Consider the following 25,604-nt stretch of genomic DNA (forward strand, 5'->3'; position numbering starts at 1 on the left):
TTTGATCATGTCCCTGTTACATTTTAAATACCCCATGAAGCGATTCTCAATCCTAACAGCTCCACTTTCAATTATGTTCGAGCCGACTGGAATACATGTCTAACATATATCGATAGTAATCTTGATGTTAACATTTCTTTGCAAACAAAACTTGATATTGATAATGCTCTCGAAACTTTAACTAATTCCATTGTCGAAGCAAGGGGCATTACAATACCTGAATGTGAAGTAAAATTCGAATCCGTGATTATAGACGATCTTAAACTCTTGATCCGTCTTAATGACGTGAGGAGAAGGCAATTTCAACGCACACGCGATCCTGCTATTAAAAAAATGCCGGATCCGCAAAAAGCAATTAAAAAACAAATTTATTAAGAAACAAAAAATTTGAAAATAAACTTCTCAATTGGACGCTGGCTCTACCTTTCTGGAAATTATCTGAAATTATGAAAAAAAAAACCTCAGAAGCCAATTCCGGCATTGAAAGAGGAAAGCTAATTATTACTAACTAATTGCGAAAAAGCTCAAAAACTTGCTAGGCTGTTTGAAAGCGCGCACAATTTTAATTTAGGATTTACTAGTCAAATAGAAAATCAAGTTACTCAGTACTTCGAAAACATTCTCAGTCAAGAGAACGTTTTCGAAAATTCCTGGGAGACTGATTTGGAAGAAGTGAAAACTATTATTAAAAAGTACAAAAATATGAAAGCCCCTGGCGATGATGATTTATTTACATACTAATCAATAAACTTCCAGAAAAGAGCTTATTATTCTTAGTTGATATATTTAACAAATGTTTGCAGTTGGCATATTTTCCTGACAATGTAAAAAGGAACCATCCGAATGACTGCTTGGGACTAACAGACACCCTCAGTGTATAGGTGCTTAGGCAACAATGGCGCCTGCCACGTCAGAATGCAGACCAATGAGGGAAAGGGGAGAAATTGATGATGTATTAAACTGGCTCCCGCGTAGACCGTATCTACCACTGCGTCTACGCCAGTTCATGCGGGAGTGTATGGGTTGGGGCAAAGGCATGGCAGAGATGTTTGCTCTTTGGTTAGCAGACTGCCTATACATCAGGCGTAAGGAAAGGCGTGCTATAATGATGATAGAGTGAAGCGTAGGGAAACGGTTTCTTGTCCATCGTCTCTGGTTCGAGAGGCAGTGTGTTAGTGTGATAGATTGAGAGTGGAAGATAGAAGCAAGTTGAAGATACAAGTACAAAGTACGATGAAAGGGACGGGCTTGGGATTGAACCCATGGCCTTCTGCATATGAAACAGAAGCGGTAGCCTTTAGACCACCAACCCCAACTTTTAAAACTCACATTAGGGGCATTCAAGCCAAATGTAACACTCATGTTCCGTAACCGGTCGTTTGAGAACGTCGCGAACCATTGGAAGCCCACAAACGAATTTTCAGGCCAGCCATGTTGTATGGTGTACCAATATTTACTAGCTGTAGTAATACCAGGAAGAAAGCTCTACAGAGGATTCGAATAAAAAATTGAAAATGATTCTGGAGCTCCCTCCCTGGCGTAATAATAATGAGTTAGGGGCCGTCCATTAATTACGTAAGGGTTTATGGGGGGAGGGGGAGTCTGAAATTTCTTACGCGCCATACAATATATTTTTAGTTTTCATAAAAAAAATCTTACCATGGGGAGAGGGGGTTTGTAAAAGTCCTAAAATTGTCTTACGTAATTAATGGACCGTCCCTTACATAGAATATCCAATGACAAAATTCTATTGCCATGGCTATTGCGTTGTATATTTAGGTAAAGTTTGTTTTGTTTTTCTATCTTTATTAACGAGATTTTTAGCCCTGGGCTAGTTCATCTCGGGACCAACGGCTTTACTTCGCTTCCGAAGGAAGTCGCCACAGATTTTTTTAGTGACTATCTCGGGGATGGGATTCGATCCCAGGTCCTCGGCGTGAGAAGCGTGTGTTCTAACCACTACGCCAGGTCCGTTCCCTAGGTTAAGTTAATTGAAAGCATTTTTTTTTTCTTATAAGCAGGTAATATCAACTCACCTATAAAAAAATCGGAACTGCTTACGGCAAAAAATGTATGTTTTGCAACAAAATGTCAAGAAAGCTTAATTTAGTTTTACCAAATTAGGATGATAGTGGAATGATAGGAACTAATAAAGGAATAAAAAGAATATGTTTCCAACACTTCAATTTCAAATTGAAGCGGACACATGGTGCTTCATTCAATATACTCTCAGTGACTGGGATAGAAACGTTCATCACGATATGCAGTATGGTGCGCTATAATTATTCCACGCTTACCCTCAACCGTTTTTCAGCGAGCCATAAAAAGGTGGTTTCTCTATAATAAACACTTAAATCGTCAATTTCTATTTTTCATCAATTGAGCCTCATGTTTCCAGATTTATTGTTTGCAAATTATTGTTAGGTTTAGTTGTTGTGATACAGACAATGTTGAATTCGTCTTGCCAACGCCTGGCTGCTCAGCTTCTCAGTCAAATGATCTGCCGCGCGAATACTTTCTATTTAAGATAATTTGATTTGACTATTGCAGTACGTATTGTTTCTTTGATTTCCACTAAATCTGTTGCTATGTCTCCGATAAGAGTTTGAAATTGCGCGCCTCCGTATGTTTGGTTACGCAGTAAATTTCTTTCCTATTGTTCTCTCAATTAGAAAACATTTGAAATGTTTTATGGGTTTCCATGTCGGGTTGTCTTTCATTTGTTTTGTTTAAAATATGTTTTCTTTTTGATTTGATAAAAGAATGTCATGCTTTTTCCGATCTCCAATTATCCTGCTCCATCAGATGGTAGGTATCACTTCTTCGTGACAATTTCTTATAATTGTATCAATATATTTGCATTTCTATCATCATTTCGTACGCTAGCGCTCTGCTCCTAAAAATCACAACAATAATTTCACCTTATTTATACTGTTCTTTTTACTGTTCTTAAAAAAAAACTCGTTAAATACTGTACAATTTATGTACACAACGAAATAGTCAGTTACACTTTTAAGACTGTTTATTGCGAACCATTTCACTTACTGGCTTCGAGTACTGTAACAGCGGAGCAAATTAGAAAAAAAATAGCTAACGATGTTAAAACTAGGAATAAAATTACATACTGAAACGAAACATAAACATACAGAAGATACTGTTAATTTTACAAATTCTTCAGCACGCTTCAAAACTATTCACAGATGTGTACATTTTGGATGACTCGCTTTAATTGTTCTACTAGCTTGTCTAAATTCACAGCATGTTTGTTGAATTGTGGTTTCTTTAAATTTAAATTTGCCACCTGCGCATACACTAGTTAGTGTAACGAATGATTTTGTTTTGTTCATAACAAAGGTAAATAAATAATTCGAACTGTTCCTAAATTTGCTTCTGATGGATGTTTTCAGTTTTTGAATCCGATGTTGATAACGAAAAGAAAAACTAAATAACGGGGTACTATCTACATATTCTAGGTAAAAACTGAACCGAAAGCAGTGACAGTGAATACATTCAGCAGCATTTACCACTCACACAGATCAGGTGTTTAAATCATACGACTCGCGTCCTTCTCACTAAATGTAACGCTGGCGGGGAAGCATACATGCGCGCAATATGACGGCGAATGGCGACGGCGGCATCTACGCGGACATCTAATATTGCATTTGGTGAATGGTGGTGGCAACAAAGATCGACGTTTGCTACTATCTCGGGTTTTCCATCACAACTTGCCGCAGTCCACCAGCTGGCATCCGGACCTCGTGGCTGCCGAGCGTTGTCGTTCCGTCGCTGCTGATGTACAGCGCTAGGCCGGCTAAAAAGGGAAAGAATTGCGGTTATTGAAATGGAGATGTACTATGGATATTGACTGTTGAACATGTATAATATAAACTGTTTAAATTTGAAATAAATGCTCCGGAATCGTATCCTGATTAACCATGGTCTGTTTGAAAAAATATATCTATAATGTTTTGAAAAAATAATGCTTTACATTTCATTTTCATTTTGCAGCGTTTGGTGGGGCAATGAGAGCGCAAGTCAGTCCAAAGCCGGGGTAAGGGATAGGTAATGGCCGTAATAGTCTATGCGGACCACTTGAACACCATCGGAAAGGATAAGAAGGGTTGGGGTAGGGTATAGGGAATGGAGAAGACTTGACACAGTAATGCGATTAATGCTGCAAAATGTAAATGTGCTGAAAGCAATTTAATTTGAGTTTTGAAGTTTGATTTGACTTATTAAAATTCCAAATAGATCGGCCATTGTACAAGTAAGAAAGAATATGCTGATCGCTCTCTAGAAATTTTATAAACAACAAAATAATAACAATATGAGAGTGATGCTAAGGGCTGCTGATGGCACAATGCGACGCTTTAGGAGATTTTGATACTGATTGAACATTACTATACAGAGCGCAATTTAATCGATGGTGATAACTTTACAAACTTTATCTGTTTTTACACTGATTGACGATGCTGATTTATAAAAAAATATTTTAAAAATATTTGATATTAGTTCATTTGTTTGTGTGATCTGGAATAATAATTGTTAATAATGGAAAAATTTTACATACCCTTGATGAAATACTTCCCTGACCAGAAATATTATATTTTGAGCGCCCTTTTCGAAGCTATTCTATCCAGGTATCCATGTACTGCTTTCAATCCTGAAATTATTCTTATTGTGCATGCTCATGCATTATATTAGTGATGCTCATAATCATGCAACAGATAAGAAGGAGAGAAAAAGAGAATATAGGAACAGTGATTAGTAATGAGTTAATTATGTAGTTTTGTTAGAATTATAAACAATTAACCCTCTAATACCCAAATTTTTATTTTTGATCTAAATATTATTTTTCGTTATTTAAAATCATTCTAAACACGGTTTGGGCAATGATTTATTTTTCTCCGCAAATTTATAAATTTTGGTTTTTGATTTTTATTATTTTTATTTTTGAACATCCCTATCCTTTTCAATTTTTTCTTGAAGCCTCTTCTGGTTACTGATTTTTGACAATAATAAAAATTTGAGTTTTTACTATACTTTTGAAAATATGAATTTTTTTATTTTTTTCTGGAACATTTTTTATTATCCGTGTAACTAACGGAAAAGCAGATTTGAAATCATTTCAATACCATCAGGCTCTTCTTCTGTGATAGGTTGATCGTAGAAAAATACAAAAGGTACGATTTTTTATAATACACGTTAAATGAATCCCAGGCATTTGTAGGTTATATAAGAATGCAATTTTTCAAACAATTTTCAATAATACAAAAAAGTTTCAAAAATCATAAAAAACGTTTCTTATATGCGTGTTATTAGTCAAGGTTTAAGCCAAAAATAAAATCATTTTAATTTCCGAGCTACGAAAAAATACACAAAATTCCAAAGTGTACCCCATCTAAAGGCGGGGTTGGGTATTAGAGGGTTAAACAGCAGTAATGAATAACTTATAAAATTACTTTGCAGCATAGCTGAGCCTTTCGGAACGTAAGACCGATGTATAAAAATAATTTGTTTCGAAATTGTCCGCGTGGTCTTCTAGTGCCCCTATTAGATCAGAATCAGTCATAGACATACATATCGAATGCTCGCCATGACCCTATGACCAACATTTGTATATGTATAGACTTAGCTGATGTGGCTTTTCTAATAGGTAGTTCTTTCACTCATTGATTGTCTTCAAAACCTTGTCAAGTATAGAAAATTGATTTTATTTCATTTATTACTACATTGAAGCTACATTGTACTTATTAAGTATTAGGTATTATTTTATGTTTTTATCACTATTGATATTATCAAGGCCAGAATTCCCAGTGAGTGAAGAATTTTATAGTACTAGAACACCATAGAAGATCGCTTAACATTACCTAATCATGGAACGGCTTTTTGCTCTATTATTTTAGGTAGATGCTATTGATCTCCCTTTGCTCCTATCCGCAACCCGGTGCACGCGCCCTGTTGGTTTTCGAAAACCTCGTAGAAGATTACAAACCGTCAATGGCATTCCCAATTACTACCCCACATTGCACATTCAAGGGTCTGATTGTGCTCCTAACCCACCCTCAGTTCGTAATCTTCTCGCCATCTTGAAATTATATTTTCCCGAAGTGAAAGTAATTTTGATGAGTGATAGCCTAGTGCAGCCCAACTGCATAGTACAGTAGTTTAACCAGAATCTTAAGGTCAGAAGATAAAATCTAAATTTTGTAATAAAAAGGTTGCCATTGCTTTGAAATTTACCCAACATCTAATCAAAACTACTAACAACAGCGATCAATTATCAAAATTCATCGCTCCCTGGAAAATATAATCCCAAGCCCAGGGTGTTTTAAGAAACTATGCTTTACGAGAACGAATAACTACGTTGAGCATATTCTTGATTATTGTAGATTTTAATAAAGCTAAAAAGTGTGCAAGTGTAGGTCTTCCAGTGTTGTTTGGGGAACAGGCACAAATTAAGGTCTGTTCACAAATTCTATGTATAAGAATATCTCGTTACTCTGGCTGCTATATCCGAAAAAAAAAATGTTATGTAAATCAAAATCCTAGATTTGCTATTTCTATGAGTTCAACATATGTTCTAATTCATCCAGCAACATCCTGGACTTATACCTTCTATCTACTAGCGTATGTAGTAACCTCTTGATGGTATTTGAAGTATGGCACTTATCTTGAAAGAAAATAGGATATTGTATCGATTGAAATCGATGTTCACTTAACGGGTGAACCCAAATTTCCGGGCACAAGCGTCACAAATTAGTCAAAATGGAAGTTCCACTTTTGAATTTAAACCACTGTGATGCAGCCCAGCAGCTGCTTTGACATTCAGTCTCAAAAACGAAGGACGACGTGGTGTTACTATCGAAATCATACCGTATACCAGCGTACAACGGGAACTGGGTGGCGAATAGGTCTGAACAGCTAGTAGCTATAGGGACGACAGGACGATATCCAATCCAAGAAGTAGTCTCTATATCAAAAGAAGGTTTTGCGATGACAAATTGACGGCGTTCTATTGCAGTTGTTGTGGGCCCCAAGGTGGTCGATTGAGGAACTTTTCCACATGGTCGACAGGATGCTAGCCGAACTAGCTAATCGGCAGCCAGGAGTGATAGCTGCTGACTTTAATGCATGGGCAGTGGATTGGGGTAGCCGCTGCACCAATCAAAGAGGCCAACTATTGTTGGAATCCCTGGCCGCATTAAATGTAGTGCTGGCAAATGTGGTTCAGAATCGATTATCGATGTGACGTTCTGTAGTCCTAACCTTTTAGGTACCATGAACTGGCGCGTTGATAACGGTTATACTCATAGCGATCATCAATCGATTCGCTATAGTATACAGCCAGGCGGGCGGAGGGCAGTGAGGTGTAACTCGACCGTAGTCCGAGGTTGGAAAACAGCGCGCTTCGACGGCAAAGTATTCACCGAAGCCCTGAGGCGCGCAAGGAACACTCTGGACCTGAACGCTGAAGAGCTAGTTGCTGTGATATCACGAGCGTGTGATCTTTGGTGTGATGCTTCCATGTCGAGAAAAGTCCCTTCTAGAGAGAACTGGCCGCCGGTGTAATGGTGGTGCGAATCAATTGCAAATCTTCGAGCTATATGCCTTCGGGCTAGACGAAGAATGCAGCGCGCTTGCACAGAAGCACAAAGAGAAGAACGCGGTAAGGCAAAGTTAGCTCTTAAAAAGGAAATCAAGAGTCGAAAACGGGAATGCTTTGATAGTCTAGTGCGGATTCGCACATGTTCAGAACCACGATGCAACGCTGCATAGATCACGAAATATTCCCGGATGTATAGAAGCGACAGAAATTGGTGCTACTACGGGGAAACCATCAGGTGACCCGTCGGCGTATAGACCTATCTGCAGGGCTGGTAGCAAGAATTGGTACCGAAAAAAGTTATTTTAGTGACCAAATTTGAGAAATAAGTGACTAAAAAGTGACTTTCTATTCTCGAAAAAGTGACTAAAAGTGACTTGAAAAGCAAGCCGTAATCAATTTTATTTCAATTCTAGTACACTGTTTTACGATCAACATCAATTATGATAGGGAATATTCCATATGATCTTCTGCAGGTAGTAGGTGAGTACCATATTTGGACATTTTTATTGGGCTTCCAAATTTACAAGATATCACCTAGATTTTTTTCAAACAGGGTAGTTTATATTTACGTCTGAAATCTGAAAATCTACTAAAAAAGGATTATTTTTAATTAGATTTCCAATATTTTCAAAATTTTGTGTTTTTTATATTACCAAAGTGTTTTATATTGGAAATTTGAATAAGAATTTGGAACATTTGTAAAATTAAAATTTTTGTCATTTCACATTTCCATTTAAACTCCAGCTTTTCTACCTAATAATGTCAATATTTTTATGCATTAATCGATATTTCAAATAAAAAATGATGACAGAAGATCGAATTTGATTGGAATACTGCTTAAACTGCGTCCTTTAAACGCCGACTAAGGAAGAAATTTTCCATCAGTAAGTTTAATGGAAGGTATTCCATTCTAAGACTTCCTCATGCAATTACGACAAGTAACTTTTCGTTTTGCCGTAAATTTATTATTACTTCGAAGACCTCTTCAGGAGTTTGTTTTGTGATTTTTACGAACTTTTTATGTAATTTTTCTAAGAATCGTTTATATATCTTTATGTATTCAATCTGTTATATTTTTATAAGAAAAATCACGAACGAAAAAAACTCAATTTCATATTTTTTGTGAAAATTTTTGAAAAATCCACGAGGAATTTCTAAAAAAAATCCTAGTGTAATTTCTGATGAAACTTGTGTAAGTTATAATGATGAATACCTACGAGAATCACTGAAAGATCTCTCGAATTCTTGATGAATATATTTCTTGATAAATTGCTATGATAATAAAAGCATATTAATCCATCGATGGTCGGAGCAGTAACTGTAATAATTGCTGTAGTATTAACTAGTGTGGAACCTTGAATGAAATTTTAAAGAATCTATGCAGGTCTGGAAACTGTATTTGAAAAAATATCAGTGATGTGTTTGAGCCGCAGTAATAATATTTTGAAAAAATGCTGGAGAAATTTCTTGAGGAATCTAATGAGGAATCCCAGATGCAATTCATCGGGCAATTCTTGGAAAAGATTTTATCCAATAATACCTTAAGTAAGTTTTGAGAAATTTCGGAGAGTAATTATGGATGAATTTTTGAGAGAATCCTTATAAAAATGCCTGGATTAAATGAAAAAGGCGTAGGAATTATTGTAGGGTTTCCTGTAAAAATGTCGATTTTTTTTCGAAAACTCTATAATGAACCTTTGGGAAAAAGCTTCTGTAGGGCATGCGGGAAGAATCCTAGAAGTAGCGATTGAAAAAATCTGTGAAAGAATCAGTGATCTGGAGGAAATACTGAGATTTTTTCATCAGAGTAATCTCTATGAAAATTACTGGAGGTAGTAGCGTAGGAATGCTCTAAAATTTTTGGTATAAAATTGAGAAGAAATTCCTCTGAGCTTCTATTGAAAAATTGCTGGTGGCATTCCTGGTGGAGTTCTTGAAAGCATTCCAGAAGGAATCTCTGGATAAATAGTTACGTAATAGTCTCTGAAGGTTTTTCTGGAGCCTCTAGAATGTTGCACCAGAATTCATTGCAAGCAGATTAACCATCTATTTCCGACTACTTTAATCGATAGTTTCTTTATGAAAAAGCGTTTTTATAAAAAGTAATTCAAAAAACAATATTTCAAAGGTCTTTTTTTTCAAAATCAGTTCAAAATTTGTTGGTTGTTTTACAATAGTAAACTGATTGCTTACCAATAGTTTTACTATTTAAAAAGTTAGTTGATTTTTGGATTAATCTGATAAGTATAGAATCATAATCTACTGTTAACTCTCCCTTACTCGATATTTCGTATCTCGATATCGAGTTAGTGAACCACAGTAAAAGTTGGTTTTCATGGCTACTGCGATGGTCCCTTGGATCGCATTTGCACTGGTTTTGTGTTCCATAATTCGATACCTCCCTTACTCGATGACCCCTTCAATATCGAGTTATGGAGAGTTGACTGTAGAAACTAATGCATAGTATTCCTCTGGTTCGGTTTGCCTCAAGTTCGTCAAAAATGATTGAGCTCTGGAGCTACCATGGGAAAGAGAGGGTTATAGCAAAAAGTGACCATATTGATTATAATGTCTTTAGAGACCTTAACTAAAAATAAACACTTTTTAGAGATATGCATTGAAATAGTATCCAAGCCTTTAAAAAAGATCTGCTTACCTGAAAATATACTATTTTTACTAGCTTTAATCTTTTCCTACAAATATTGTTTATTTCATATGCTTATGAAAGATACCCAACTAGTACTGGGAATCGTATTTGCCTTTCCCATTTTAGCAATTCTAAGTCCTACTTCCTTATTTAAACAAGTTATTCGGAATATTGAAAATAACTTAAAGTGAATTGACTGAATACCTCAAGTTGTAACAGCGGCGCAGCCGAATTTTTTTTGATTGAAGAAATGTTGTGTTACAAAAAGGACATATTCTGCCATAATAATTACTGGTTCGAGGTTTTTTTCCTGCGTATAGCCGAAATCTTCTGATAATTCCAGGTTTTTTCCAGTTTGAATAAAATTCCCTGATAATTCCAGGTTTTCCAGGATTTTTCAGGTAGTAGACACCCTGCTAACTTAAAACTTATCCTAAATTAAGAAGGCCGATTCAAAATTTTCTCCCGAAAAATTAGCTCAAAATAGTTGAAAAAAGTGACATTTTGACGAAAAAAGTGACTTTAGTTGAAATGGCTTCAAAAAAGAGACTTTAAAGTGACTGGCCTTAAAAAAGTGACCAAGTCACTTAAAAGTGACTCGCTACCAGCCTTGCCTATCTGTCTACTAGATACGACGGGCAAGTTTTTGGAGAAGTTAATCCTCAACAGGCTAAAGCCACATACGGCAGGTGCGGACGGCCTGTCCAACAACCAGTTTGGATTCAGGAAAGGTAAATCTACTCTGGACGCCATCCAGTCGGTCGTTCAGACAGCTGAGGTAGTAATCGAGCATAAAAGGAGCGGCGTCCGTTACTGCGCGATTGTCACTCTGGATGCGAAGAATGCGTTCAACAGCGCAAGCTGGGAAGCGATAGCCTACGCACTTCACCGCTTCAAGGTACCGGTGCAGTTGTGTAAGCTTCTAAAAAGTTATTTTGATGGTAGAATTCTGCTGTATGACACAGAGGAGGGGCAGAAAAGCGTTCGAATTACCGTGGGAGTACCTCAAGGTTCAATCCTGGGCCCGCCGTTATGGAATGCGCTGTACGATGACGTACTGAGGCTGCCCCTTTCGACGGATGTTAAGATTGTTGGCTTCGCCGACGATATCACCCTAGTGGTATATGGTGAATCGATGGAGGAAGTAGAGTTGACAGCAGCGCACTCTATTTGCATAGTTGCGGAATGGATGAAGTCTAGGAAACTAGGACTGGCTCGTCACAAGACTGAGGTGGTGGTGGTCAACAACTGCAAGTCCGAGAAACGGGCGATTATCTCGGTAGATGATTGCACCATAGAGTCCAAACGATCCCCTCAGCTTCGCTAGCCATGTTGAATATGCCTGTAAAACGGCAAAAGTGGCGCTTACGAGGATGATGTTAAACAGCTCTGCTGTAATTGCCAGCAAACGCAAGCTCCTGCAAAGCGTGGCCTTATCCATACTAAGGTCCAAAGCGCCCTGCCGAGGCTTGTTCCTTTGTAACATTGTTTAAGTCGGCTAGGAGAAGCAGTTGGCCTAGGCTACTTCTGCTACATGTGTTGTGTTGTATGCACAGGCCCCTCTCCGAAGAAATACCGTAAGGTGGTTCCGGGGAGATAAGGATCTGAGGCCAAGGGTAATGTCAATGCACTCTGTACACCACTTAAGCAATTCGGTGAGAATTGCTTAGGTACAGTGCATGGGCTGGTTTTAGTGGGTCGTGGTTGGTTCGGCATCCCCACACTCCCTGAGCTACCTTTTCGGGGGGTATGTTCGTAGATTTCCCCCTTGTAAAAAAACATATAGTCATGAGCCGAATCGTCTCTTACAGCTTATGTCGATTGCGTTTGGTACTCAACGCCCAGCCCAAGCCGGAACTCCGTAGCTCAATATGGACGATGATATAGTCGCCAGAAGACGCATCGTTCTGCTACTTGGTCCTAGCTACAGTGTAAACTGCTTTCGCTGCCATTTCGCAGGAATAGTCTACGTGGCTGTTGAAGTTTAGTCTGTCGTCGATCATTACTTCAAGGTGCTTTAGAGAGCGCTTCGATGAGATTGCGTGTCCTCCGGCGTTTATCTCGAACTGCTGGTCAGCCCACCTCCGTTTTGTGATGAGCCAACTGCAGCTTGATTCCAGTCATCCATGATTCAACGATGTCTAGCGAATCCGCCATCAGCATTTCCACCTCATCAGCGATAACTGTATCGCAAGATCAACGTCAACTTCGAACTTGACGATCTCGATTTCAATAGGCATCGTACATCATATTTCACAGTTTTGGACCAAGTATGTAACCCTGTGAAACTCCCACCGTTACGTTGGTTGACATCCGTCCCTGGTTTGTGTCGTAAACCAGTACCCGGTTCCAAGTAGCTTTACAGAACTTCACACAGATATTCGGGAGCCCGCACTTTGTGTAGGGCTGCGGCGATAGCCTCCCAACTGGCACTGTTGAACGCGTTTTTAACATCTATCGTTATCACTCGGATAAACCGTCGAATTCTTTTTCCGGAATACGAACTGCCTTTCCGACAATTCGTTCTCGCCTCACGTGTAGATCATCAGTCTGCTTAGGATGACCTTCTACAGAAATTTACCAGAAGTATCCACCAAGCATATTGGTCTTATGAAGCAGGATCTGGCGGCTCGGCTATGATGCGCCTAGTGGTAACCATCATGCCATGTTAAAGAAATACAGAGCAGTATTTCATATCAACTTCAATTCAAATGTGCCAGCTCATGAAAAGACCAAATGAGCTGAAATTTTCAGGAACCCTTCCTCTGACTCTAAGGAATAATACTGGGGGTGCCCCGTGAAATTATACAACTTTGTTTTTCTCCCATACTGAGTTGGGCCAGTCTAATACGTAGGAAAGAGCCCGTTCACTATCAACTTCAGTTTTTCGGGGCACATTTCAGTTGGTGTTACTGGGTCTTTGATCGTCGTATAACGTGTGGCTGCCACGATGATACTCTATGCCAAGGGAAGTCGTTAAAAATTTTCATTCTGAAAGGTTTCGGCAGTAGGGTTTTTTGGAAGCTACAGAGCTCATATTTGGCCACAATATGCGGTGTAGGGGGTGTAATGGTCAATTGGCAAAGAAAGCTCTTAGTTAATAACTGTGGAAGAGCTCATAAGAACAGCTGAGAAGTGGGCTTTGTCCCAGTTGGGACGTAACGCCAGAAAGAAGAAGAAGATGCGTTGTACTGAAGCGCTTCTTGCCAAGTTTCAGACGATTTGGCCTAGAAAAACACCATATGCCAAAGTGAATCATGGAAGTGCCCAGATGGTTCTGCATCCTATATGAACGGTTAAGACTACTTGATTGGTTATGAAATTGAAGATCGTCAATTTGGTCTCCAAAACTTTTTTTCAGATTCCTCTGTGAGCTGTTCGAAATTTTGTACCGAAAACAAAAAAAGTCCTTATTTGTAACTTTTTCTTATGGACTAAAGAAAATTAACCAAAACATGGTCAAATATTATACCTTCCCTGCTCATTAATTATGCCCACGAACAATACTTACTTCCCGACTCCTCCAGGTGATCCAGTTTGGTGTTCTTCAACAGCTCATCGATGATCAGTCCGGTGTTGACGCGGGTTCCTTCCACCCGGCCTGAAACGGTAGGCACCGTCCCGCTGTCACTTTCCATGGCTCCCTTCTTCCGTCGTTCCGCTGCCGACTTCATTCGATCCAGCGAACCCGTTTCACTCATTGGGATAGAACTAGAACTGGGGTTTCTGTGTCCGGGTGACGATTGTAAGAGGGGAAAGAAATGTGGAAGATCGATTAGAATTTTGGGTTTACTCGGAAACAGTGGCAACGGACAAATACAAGACGCTATTCTACGGTTCGTAACGCATTTGAGTAAAGGACAAAAAGGGCAATGATAGAAAATGGTGATCGAGTTTGGGAGAAGTGCTGTGGTACAACTACTATATTACAGATATGTACATGCAAATATCTACAGGTAGAAGCCATGCTAAGGTTGGTCTCTCTTAAACAAAAAGTGGCTCTACAAGGCACACACTTCGCGATGGATCGCCTATTTTGGGATACTACCGAGGACAACAGGGTGTTTAGATTGAATATAGATATATAGAGAGTAGTTATAAAAGATACAGAGTTTAAGGGACCAACATGTTAGCACTGGGGCGTCTTAGAGCTAATGACGAAGTTGTGGAGATGCCGAGCGTGGATGATGTTCCGACACCGATGCCGATGTTAGTAGTAGTAGTAGAGTTTGTGCCTCCACCAAGACCATTGCTAGTGCTTCCAGCCGCTCCTGATGCCGCTAGATCGCAATACGGCGAACATTGAACCTCGTTGGATCGATGATCTGACAGCAGGTCGGTACCGAAGCCGGTTACGGTGGCCACAGTGGACCCCGATGCCGACTGCGGACTGGTGGAAGCGATTTGCGGTACGGACAAGCTTACGGCTGCGGGAACTGCCACCTGAGAAGCTGCCGGCGCTACGGGGGTTAGTGTGGTTAATTGACGAGTACTACCGTCCAGCAGACGGCGATGCAAGCCGCAAATGTTCCTAAAGAAGGCGAAGCGATAGTAGATGTTGAGAAAGTATGTGATGAGAGGGTCTCGTGGTCTTTAGGATTTGGATCCTTTGAAGGACGTTTCAAGAAAAGTTGAACACTTCTGCAGTAGAATTGATACATTAAACATAAAATTAATAAAAAAACTAACATTTAGTCATTTAAAATATAAATTAAACTACAAAACTATAAGAAATTTTTAGATATAAGGTCGTAGAATTATTGTTCATTATTCATCAGCAGAGACTAAGTACGTGCACATGGGTGGTACAGTGGCCCACCATTGTATGAAAAAATATAAACTCTTGACATCAAATGGGTGATATGAATATAAAAATAGTCAAGTTGAGTTCTCGGTAGTAACTACTTCATGTGGAACACAAGTGGAACATGTTTGTGTCACTTTACTACACTTTTGAACATACTATCAGTATCAGTCGGGAATTCCAGGATTACAGTAATTGTGTGAATTTTGAGATCTCTATATGAACTTCCAGAGTCCTTTGATACATCTGGAATTGTGAATATATTTCCGTGAGATTCGCATTAACAATTTGAAATTTTCGTTTGAATTCTGAAACTGCAGTTTTTTTATGTATCTTTATTAACGAGATTTTTAGCCCTGTGCTAGTTCATCTAAGGACCATTGGCTTCGCAACCTCTTCTACGTCTTTGTATTCGAGGGGTTCGTTTATATTAGCACATTGGTGCCTGACGTCAAATTAGATTGAATTTTCAAATTCGTTTCTCATCCGCAATTCAACGAATTTCCGTCAAATTTTCAGGGCGATCGCAAAATTCTTCTGGGTTTTGGAACCACGGTTACTGATTTGGAAATTAAATTAGTTTCGGATGGGGAGGATACTGATGAGAATTCTGTGAGGATTCAGAGAAACCTTGATAGGATTTATTAGAATTTTTTTAGGAATCTTATCCTTCCATCCAGGATTTTCAACGAAAACAGAAAAAAATATATAGGATCTTTGTGACTAAACCTGAGATTCAGAACAATGATCCAAATTAGTAGTTTCCGATAGTGTTGCCTTCACAAAACAGATGCTTTTATATTTCATGTGATGAGAAATTCCTTCAAGTCTTTATTAGGGTTGCAATGAATATTTTGTTAAAAGTATGAAATTAAATTCCGGAACAAAATATCGGGGCTGTTAAGCAAAACCCAAAATGGCCCCTATACGTTCAGAATATTCCAACTTTACCTCTAAAAGTTTCAATTTGCTGTGATTATTTGATGTTTTGCATAATAAGTGTTTTCTTATGATAAAAATCTGTCTTTTGGAACCAAAAACGGTGTTCTGAAACTGGACCTCAAATGGTCACCTGTATTCAAAATGACCAGAAAGGCTTTTGGCAGTCATCTTTTGTCGAGTAAATAGGATTGTATATGTCACAGTATGAAAATCAACATTTGATGTGGGTTGGTTCTCCGATATCGCATACTAAGACGTCCGGTCTCCAGTAACTGAACATGTCAAATGGGCAAGTGATTTTTGTGCTCAAAAATGTTCCACATGAGCTCGGCAGACTTAATACATAGATATTTCCAACCGTGTATCCGGATTGGCCACCGGTATCCAAATCTTTGTGAATGCATTTGCAACTAATCATCTGCTCAAAACTGTTGAGATTTTGAGAAACGATCAATTGAGTCAAAAGATGTGGATAAAAGAGTGCACAAAAATCGTCTACGGGTTTACCCTCTAATACCCAAATTTTTATTTTCGATCTAAATATCATTTTTAGTTATATAAAATCAATTTAAACACGTTTTGGACTATGAATGTTATCAATTATTCGCAAATTTATGAATTTTGGTTTTTGATTTTTATATTTTTTATTTTTGAACACCTCTATCTTTCTTCATTTTTTCTTGAAGTCTCTTCTAGTTACTGATTTTTGGCAATAATAAAAGTTCAAGTTATTACAATACTTTTAAAAATATTTTTTTTAATGACGGGGTTGGTGGTCTAATGGCTACCGCTTCTGCTCCATATGCAGAAGGTCATGGGTTCAATCCCAGGCCCTTTCCTCGTACTTAGTACTTGTGTCTTACACTTGCTTCTATCTTCCACTCTCAATCTATCACACTCACACCCTACTCGTTCATAGCAAAAACGCTAGAACCAGAGACGGACAAGAAACCGTTTCCCTACGCTTCACTCTATTTCATAATTATAGCATGCCTTTCCTTTCGCCTGATACTTGGGCAGTCTGCTAACCAAAGAGCAAACCTCTCTGCCATGCCTTTCCCCCAATCCATACACTCCCGCATGAACTGGCGTAGATGCAGTGGTATATACGGTCTACGTGGGAGCCAGTTTAATACATCATAAATTTCTCCCCCTTCCCCACATTGGTCTGTATTCTGACGTGGCAGGCACCATTGTCGCTAAAAATAGATCACCAGCACTTATACACTGAGGATGCCTGTTAGTCCCAAGCAGTCATTTGGTTGGTTCCTTGTGTAAGTGCAGCTGATCTGGCGATACTGGAGTAGCATCCACGGGCGGCCAATCAAGCTCAAGCTCAAGCTCAAGTACTGGTATCCTAACTATCGATTGCAGTTGATAGATTGCCAAAAGATTTATTCTGAAGGGATTTATAATTGTTCATATAATCGAAAGTCGTTTTACTCCTAAGAACAATCTTGAAATCGCAGATGGGACACTTTCAAGCCTACTGGATGGGTCGATACAGCAATTAACCCTCTAATACCCAACCCCGCCTTTAGACGGGGTACACTTTTCAATTTTGTGTATTTATTCGTAGCTCGGAAATCAAAATGATTTTATTTTTGGCTTAAACCTTGGCTCATAACATAATATAAGTTAAGTTTTTAATGACTTTTGAAACTTTTTTGTATTTTTGAAAAATGTTTGAAAAATTGTATTTTCATATAACCTACAAAAGCCTGGGGTTAATTTAACATGTAATATAAAAAATCGTATTTTAATATTTTTCTACGATCAACCCCTCGTAGAAGAAGAGCCTGATGGTATTAGAATAATTTCAAACCTGTTTTCCCTTAGATACACGGAAAATTAAATACACAAACATATACACGGAAAAAAAATAAAAATTTAACATTTTTAAAAGTACCGCGAAAACTTGAATTTTTATTATTGCCAAAAATCAATATTCAAGAGAGGCTTCAAGAAAAAATGAAAAAGGATATGGATGTTCAAAAATAAAAAATTGATTTAAAATTTGATTTAACCAAAATTCATAAATGTGTCAATAAAATAAATCATTGTTCAAAACGTGTTAAAAACGATTTTAAATTAAAAAAAAATATTTAGATAAAAAATTTGGGTATCAGAGGGTTAGAGGTGATAATTAACTGTCATTAACTGTCATTAATTCATTAACTTACTCATTCACTTTTTCATTCGCTAACTCATTAATTTTTTCATTATCTCACAAATAGATAACTACACATCATGTAGATTCAACGAATACATAAGAAAAGTCATATACATCAGTACGCTGTCAGCACAAAATTGGTCATTACAATCAGTGGGACTGTGCGAAGAAATTCACCCAGAATGCCGTATATCTAGGCATAACAGTCCCACTTTGAACATCGTAGCAAAATTAACATTATTCCGATAACCAACCTCTTGATTCTATTAGTCACTCTATTCTTTATACTACTGTACTGATTTAGAACAAAAATTAAAAAACGTAGCCAATACGCTTTTCTCGGTTGCATATTTTGGAACATAAGACATTTATGCGTATGATGGCAGCCTATAAATATTTTGATTGCCAGGCATTCAAGAATTACCATATATATGTCAACAATCGGTTAGGAATGCAGGGAATCCGACATTCCGATTTTTTTTGTGAGATTCCAGTTTCTAACACGATTTTTAACAATCTATTAGAAATTCTAAGATTTCTGTGCTAATAGTGGAATTATAGTAAAAATAAGGGCAAACAGGATTCTTTAAAGTAGGCCTGCCCAACCTTTTTGTCTCATTTTTGACAGAAATGGTAAAGGTACCGCGGGGCAAGTGGGAACGAAAAAAACGATAGTTCAAACAAATTGTTCAATAAAATTTTCAAATGCCAATATTTTTCAAATCCAACAACACAATCACGTTTTGGCAACATATTTGCTGGTGTGTGCATGAAATTAAACGAATAATTTCGAAATTGTGAAAACCTTTGAAGAAAGTTTTAGAATGAGCCAATGGACGCAGTTACCTCGCTAAGCGGGGCAAGTGGCACATCCAGTTTCATGCGTCAATCCACATCAGTAAATCAACCATTACAATAAAAGGATTGATAAGTCATAGATTTTTAATTTTAAGTTCATATTTGATGTACATAAGGGATCAACCATAAAATACGTTACTTTTTAGGAAGAAACCCTTTATTTAATAGTATGTCACCTCACATTTAATATTAACTGAAAATTCCTCAATAAAAGCGTAAAGAGGAATGAAACATGTTCAAAATATATCATTTATAAGTTGTTAATTAAAATGTAGCACATAAACAATCAATAATTGACGAAATTATAAATATGTTTTGTTATTATTTATATGCATGGCAGAAAACCACCTTATGGGATGGAATTGTTTTCCATCACTACTTAATTTGGTAGAAATAACAAATAAAGTTCAAATAACATAGAAAAGTAATCGTTCTCATGATGCATTTCAAATTTCAGCTGTGAAGTCTCAAATTTCAAAAATAAATAAAAAAATAATTAAACAATAAAGAATAATAACACTTTTCTTCTCCCTCTTATGCAATTACGTAATTTGAGGTTGATCTTTTTTGATAAAAATCATTTGTTTGAATGTTTTAGTGCTACTCTCTAGCAAAATGTATGAAACGTGTACGAAAAGTTTCGATTCTAGTTTTTGTTTTGATAGGTCCCACTTACCCCAGGTACAAATATATTTTGGAGTAAGATAGACCATCGAAAATTTTATATGAAATGAAAACAAAATACTGGTTTATCGTTAGCAGCTTGTAATAATACTAAAAATTATAGCTTACTGATGGAAATTCGATTTGAAACACATTTATTTTTTGCGAGTCAATGCAAGACGTGAAACGTGTCACAATGTGTCATGCAAGTTGAAAATGGCGCTGAACTGACAACTGTTACATGAACCACATGGAAATAAAAATAACAATATGTTTAGTACTAAATACATTCCTTGTCATTGTATCTTCAACTTTCTAGAAGAATACCCCCATGACAAACTTTTCTTAGTTGAGCTATGACGAAACGCCCCACTTACCCCGGATTCTCACTTGCCCCGGGGTACCTTAGTTTGTCCTCAATAATAGTCCGATATGAGAAAGTTTCACCTCAAATGAAAACTCTTGTGTATATCTATCTAATCCATAAGGAAGATTTAGGATTCATCCTGTAGTTTAGACTACCGATGCCATTAGGTCAAAAAAATCGTGCGGACCACGGGCCGGACTGATTTTTGCCTTTGTTTGCGTCGCTAACAAAAGAATTGATACAATTTCAAACTATTAAAAAAGCTTTCGTTTGAGGTGAAAATTTCACATATCGGACTAGTTTTGCGAACGCACCAACCGTTTATGTCAAAAAAAAGCCGAAAAGGTTGAACAACTGAAATCTGTTGGAATATGTTAATATTGATAATACACAAGTTAATTCAATGTAATATGTTAAAAAATGCTGCCATCTGATTTAATTTCACAAAAAGACTGGGTACTCTACGGTGAAATGGGGCGAATTAGGCCTTTCCAGTCACCGAAGATTGAACTGTATTCCATCATATTCCCTACTTTATTGTACATATTCATAAATATTCTAAAAAAGGAATTTAAGGCCAAAATGGGAGAAAAATATAAAATAATGCCCATTAGGAAAAATGGGACAAAACTGGCACTTCCGCACGATTCCTACGAATGAGTAGTAGTTTAAGAGAATTGTTAATAACCGCAAGAATTAAATAATTTGGGGTAACATTGATCACCCATGCAAACAATGTCGGTATTATTGAAAATGTCATTACTTACTAAAATAAATTACGGCCTCTGAAGCCAAATATGAAGGCCAAACTCTTATAAGTCAACTACTTTGTGCGTTATTTCAAAATTTAAAACACCTAGAACCGCGGAATACGCCTAGAGGATGACAACTTCCTAAGGAATATACATTCTTCATAGTAATGCGTCAATTTTGCTGAATTGAAAATACTTCCTATCAAAGCATAAAACTCCAGGTAGAAGCATCTCTATCCCATTGAAAATTTCAATAACTTCGGGACTTTGTAGATGTTGATAATGAAAAGATTTTCATTTTGTTTTAGGGATAATGAATAACAATTGGGTGTCTAATCTAAGAATTTTTTCTAAGTCGCATTTTTTCAACGACTCCGATTTGTCTCATAAGAAAAATGGAGCGTCCTAGTCAACCCTTATACCAGCAGCTTCAATTTTTTACCATAAAAAATATTCAAATCACGGTAACTTTTTTGTTTTCATGCACTTTTTTCACAAGTTCTCAAAAAACTCTTCTATTTTCAGTTTTGAAGACCCAACGAAAATTTTAGTTGAATAAGAGATGAACAAACCACTCTAACCATTATTTTAGCTGATGAAACTGTTGTTCAGCTATTAATGTTACTTGGGGATATTCCGATGTTCCTTGGGGAACCGATATTCCCCATGTGAAATTTCTTAAGTCAACGTTTTGTTTTTAATCAGTATATCAAAAACAAAAAAAATATATATGTGCTATACAATGTAAGGTAATGAGGAGCTTCTCTGAAAAAATCATACAAATTTGTTGAGTTGTCTCCAAGAAATCTTAAAATTACAGTATGATGTTTTTTTTTTTTAATTTTCAAAATCCTACTACGGCCAGAGTGGTACCACAATTTATCAAAAACGGTTGCTTCAAATAGCTTCATTTTTTCACAACAGACTCTCATCAAAGTATTGTTTCGAAAAGTAAATAATCGAACACGAGAAAAAATTCTGTAGCCTAAGATATTAAGGTGAGTTATGGCCACGCGTCGGTTCCCTAAGAAATTTCGGAATATCTCAGAATCCAGATGGCCAATGATTAAAACTGACATAGATTCTAAAAATAGAAGAGTTTTTTGAGAACTTATGAAAAAAATGATGAAATATTGAAAAACTAAAAAGTTATTTCAATGTTAATATTCTTTGTTGTAAGAAAGGATGTTGCTAAAAGAGAGGTTAATCAATCGAATTACAAATTCAGGTTCTAAGCATTGGACATTGGACTGAATGCCGAAAAAAAAGGCTGTTTCTCCGTAATAATCGATAAATCGAAAAAAACCCACAGTCGTTTTATGGCGAAATAAAACGGCTTTGTTTTATTTTTTTTTCGATTTGTCGACTATTATGGAGAAAACTGTATTTCGGGTTTGACATTTTCTACAACTTTACCAGGGCCTAATGGTATCACGCTTTTGTATTATAATCTAGTCCAATCTATTTCAGTATGCGTGTTAAAGAGGTGACCCTCGATTTTTTTTTTCTCATTTCAAACTACCTTCTTAAAGCACAATACCTTCAAGGTTTTGAAGTTTACATGTACACGACGAACACGTGGGGATCGAACCCACGACTTCCTATTCGCTAGATAGGCCTTAAAACAGAAAAAATCTTTAGGCTAAAATTGCCTAGATCTTGACAATTTAACTGTGCAAGTAGGTACCTTCAAGTTAACAAAACCCCTCGAACCAAATTCTGGTTGCATTACTGCGGGGAAGGGATTCAATACCAGGACCTCTGGCCTATCCCCTAGGGTGATTACTTATTACAATTAGTAAAATATATGATCATAGAAAACAGATGCTTATATTAATATCCAATTTCCAGTTTATCCACGCTTTGTACATCAATTATATTGCCCCGATTGTGTGTAAGTAAAGGAAAAAAAATTATCTATATTTGATCAAGACATATGTTATAGATGAACAAACCTGAAATTAAAGATATTTGAAATAAAAATTCATATATACTTCTTTTTCTACGATCTTATACTTGACTAACGGAAACTTGTAATCGTCGTGTATATACATACTTATCTGAAACCATTCTTAGCGGAAATTAAGGGAAAAAATTGAGATTTCTACTGATGTCTAGCAAACACATTTTGTCTACATTAGTGCTACTTCATTTCTACGAAAGTGTTACTACAAACCGTATTAGTACTCGATTACATTACTTCAAATTAGTTCAATTTACTCGCTTTGATTAACCATTCCACTGCGACTACATGGATGCAGTAGTTCTATGTCCTATAAAATTGATGTCACGCCACAATGTAATATTTACAGTTACTCTAATTTGTTCAAACAAGAATTTTTAAACTTGGACCTAGTAATATTGAAGCTCTGTTGTTGCAATGCACGCTTGTATGGTATTACTGACAATTTGGGAATGTGTTCGGAGGTGAATGCGAATGAATTCGGAGACTGTTTGTGGGTGGGCAACAACACACTCGTTTCACTCAGTTCTTACTTTAATTTGGTTGTACTATTGCTATTGTTAATGCTTGCGGACTGATTCGTTTGTCTTTTAATGACTAACTTAAGAATCACTCGCACTATTGATCGGAATCTAAATGAAGAAAACAAAGAAAAGAAAATCAATCAATTTTGTCTGTCAGATTGTGTGGAGAAGAAATATCAGCTCTAATGATTTTTTTTATGTATGCAGATTGTCGGTTATTATGCTCGGTGGAAGCTACATTAGTCAAGCTCACTCGTACACAGCCACATTTGATAGCGTTTCTAAATTAATTAACATTGAAATGAATGAAGGACTAGCAGTAGCTTAGCTGTAGCACAGGTAAAGCAGGACTCACGTCAAACACAGAACAACTTTCACAATAGAATTTAATCAACTAGGGATGGACTATGGGAATAGGTAAATCCACATGGATCGCTTCCAACTTTTCGTTCGTTAATATACTTTCGCGATTCATGATCCCCAGCTGTGCAAGCAAAACGATAATGTAAAAACTTTTCCGCTCACATCTTCACATCTCAACATTGAATTCGTACGCCCACTTATGAACTGCATATTTTTCTTGACTCTTTTTGTAGTTCCTGTTTCGTCCTTTTTCCAGTCTTGTGCCACGTGATGGTTATAAAACATTGACACTAGTTGCAGATTTTCTTTACTCCAGTTCAAGCAAGAAGCAGACAAAGTTAGGCAGACGCCAAAGCAAGCACTCCAAACTAAGTCCCGAAAGGCACATTCATCAACCGATGCACAAATTCCATTCACCTACAGAAGCTGTACTCTTATAGTAGTTGCACCAGTTGCAGTTACATATGCAGAAGTTACAGTTTCGGTACAGTTGTCATTTTGAATTGATGTTATTACAACTGAAAGTTTACTGAACCCGTTGAGGCTGTACAGATTACACAGAGTGAAGTATTGCCGTTGGTATGGTATTAGGACGGAGCATAGTTACTCGCCGATGTAGATATAATATGGCACATGGGGATGCTGTGTAAGTTTCTGACTGATACAAATCCATATGTGGATAAGGCTGAACGGTTAACGGATCCAAAAGTAAGATAACTGATAGAAAAAGGTGACATTTTTATTAAATGTGAAACTGTGCCGTACGTTTCTAGGAACAAAATACCTTAACACATGTTGCAGCAAAAATCTCAAAAGATACTATGTAACGAAAACTTCAACATCAGTATCAACATTCAACATTGTTCCATACAGGGTTTTGAAATATTGTTAAAAAATTAAGCAATTTAACGATGTGTACAGTGGTTCAAGCAGGCCCAAAAGACCTGCAAGAAAACATTAGTACACACGTTTGAGTAAAATCAGACGATTAAACGAAAATCGTTGCAAAATTTAAGGTTTTCCAATAAACGAATCTTGTGTGACTATGAGGACAACAAGGGTGACAACACTCGCTGTGTAGACAGAACATATTTCCCCCGTAACGCAGGTAGATCACCTTTACGTGGTGAGTTACGGAGCAAGATCTACCGGGGCAGCAGGGACGAAAGTCCAGGGGCTTCATGGACCCCCCTAAAAACCACAGTGATTTGGGGTATTGCCCAGGACATGGTGGAGTTCACAGTGGGCTCTTATAAACCTTCATAAAAACCATAAAAATCCGAATGCAACTCTGTCAAAGCGACCGGTGCCGCTTAAAGTACCAAAGCACCCTAGCCCAAACTAACATGAGTGCCAACCGGCACATCAGGTTTGATGCCATTAAGATCCTGATTATGGCATACTGGTCGCGACACAAACGGACAAGGCATGGTGCTACGAGAAGGTGTTCTTCGAGCAGATTGGTACCAACGACAGTACGGCTCCAATTATGCCCACGATTAAGGAGAAGTAACGGTATATGTACTGGATACTATACGTTGAGGCTGACAGCGGCGAGATTCTACTATCTTAGTAGGGTCCAGTGACACTGACCTGAAACGGCGAGTAGGCTAATGGCGTAGGCTGTTCCCGTCCTGTAAAACCGTGGCAGGCCTTAGAGTATGTTCCAAATCCGTCGCCTGGTTGGTCCTACTCTTCGGAATAAGGCTCAGACGCCACTATCTGACTTGCGCCGATCCGGCTCTGAACATAGTACCCCATGAAGGACTATGTCAACCCTAGCATGGCCTCGCTGCTTGCATAGATTACCATGGGATCACAAAGGCGACTATTCCAGCGGAGATGTATAGCGGCTCTTAGGGGGACCCATAAGAGATGATCCTTCAAAACGAACAACTAACGGAATGTGAAGGAGAGGCTTCTGGATCCATCAGTATTC

The 25,604-nt window shown here is 37.5% G+C and overlaps 1 protein-coding gene across 6 annotated transcripts in view; it reads right to left on the bottom strand.

Annotated features, from left to right (window-relative positions):
- Positions 1–2,362: 2,362 nt before the first annotated feature.
- Positions 2,363–25,604, bottom strand: part of LOC5566421 — a 290,745-nt gene continuing 267,503 nt past the window's right edge. For 5 of the 6 annotated variants that reach the window (XM_021844859.1, XM_021844855.1, XM_021844856.1 and 2 more), the window contains 3 exons: positions 23,312–23,410; positions 13,768–13,982; positions 2,363–3,811 (listed from right to left, as the gene is read on the bottom strand). In XM_021844859.1, the coding sequence (XP_021700551.1) occupies positions 3,702–3,811; positions 13,768–13,982; positions 23,312–23,410 (424 nt within the window). In that variant the 3' untranslated portion in view covers positions 2,363–3,701. The remainder of the gene's footprint in view (positions 3,812–13,767; positions 13,983–23,311; positions 23,411–25,604) is intronic. The other variant, XM_021844861.1, reaches the window with a different exon arrangement.

This window comes from Aedes aegypti, chromosome 2, assembly GCF_002204515.2.
Source record: "Aedes aegypti strain LVP_AGWG chromosome 2, AaegL5.0 Primary Assembly, whole genome shotgun sequence".
NCBI classification, from domain to species: Eukaryota; Metazoa; Arthropoda; class Insecta; order Diptera; family Culicidae; genus Aedes; species Aedes aegypti.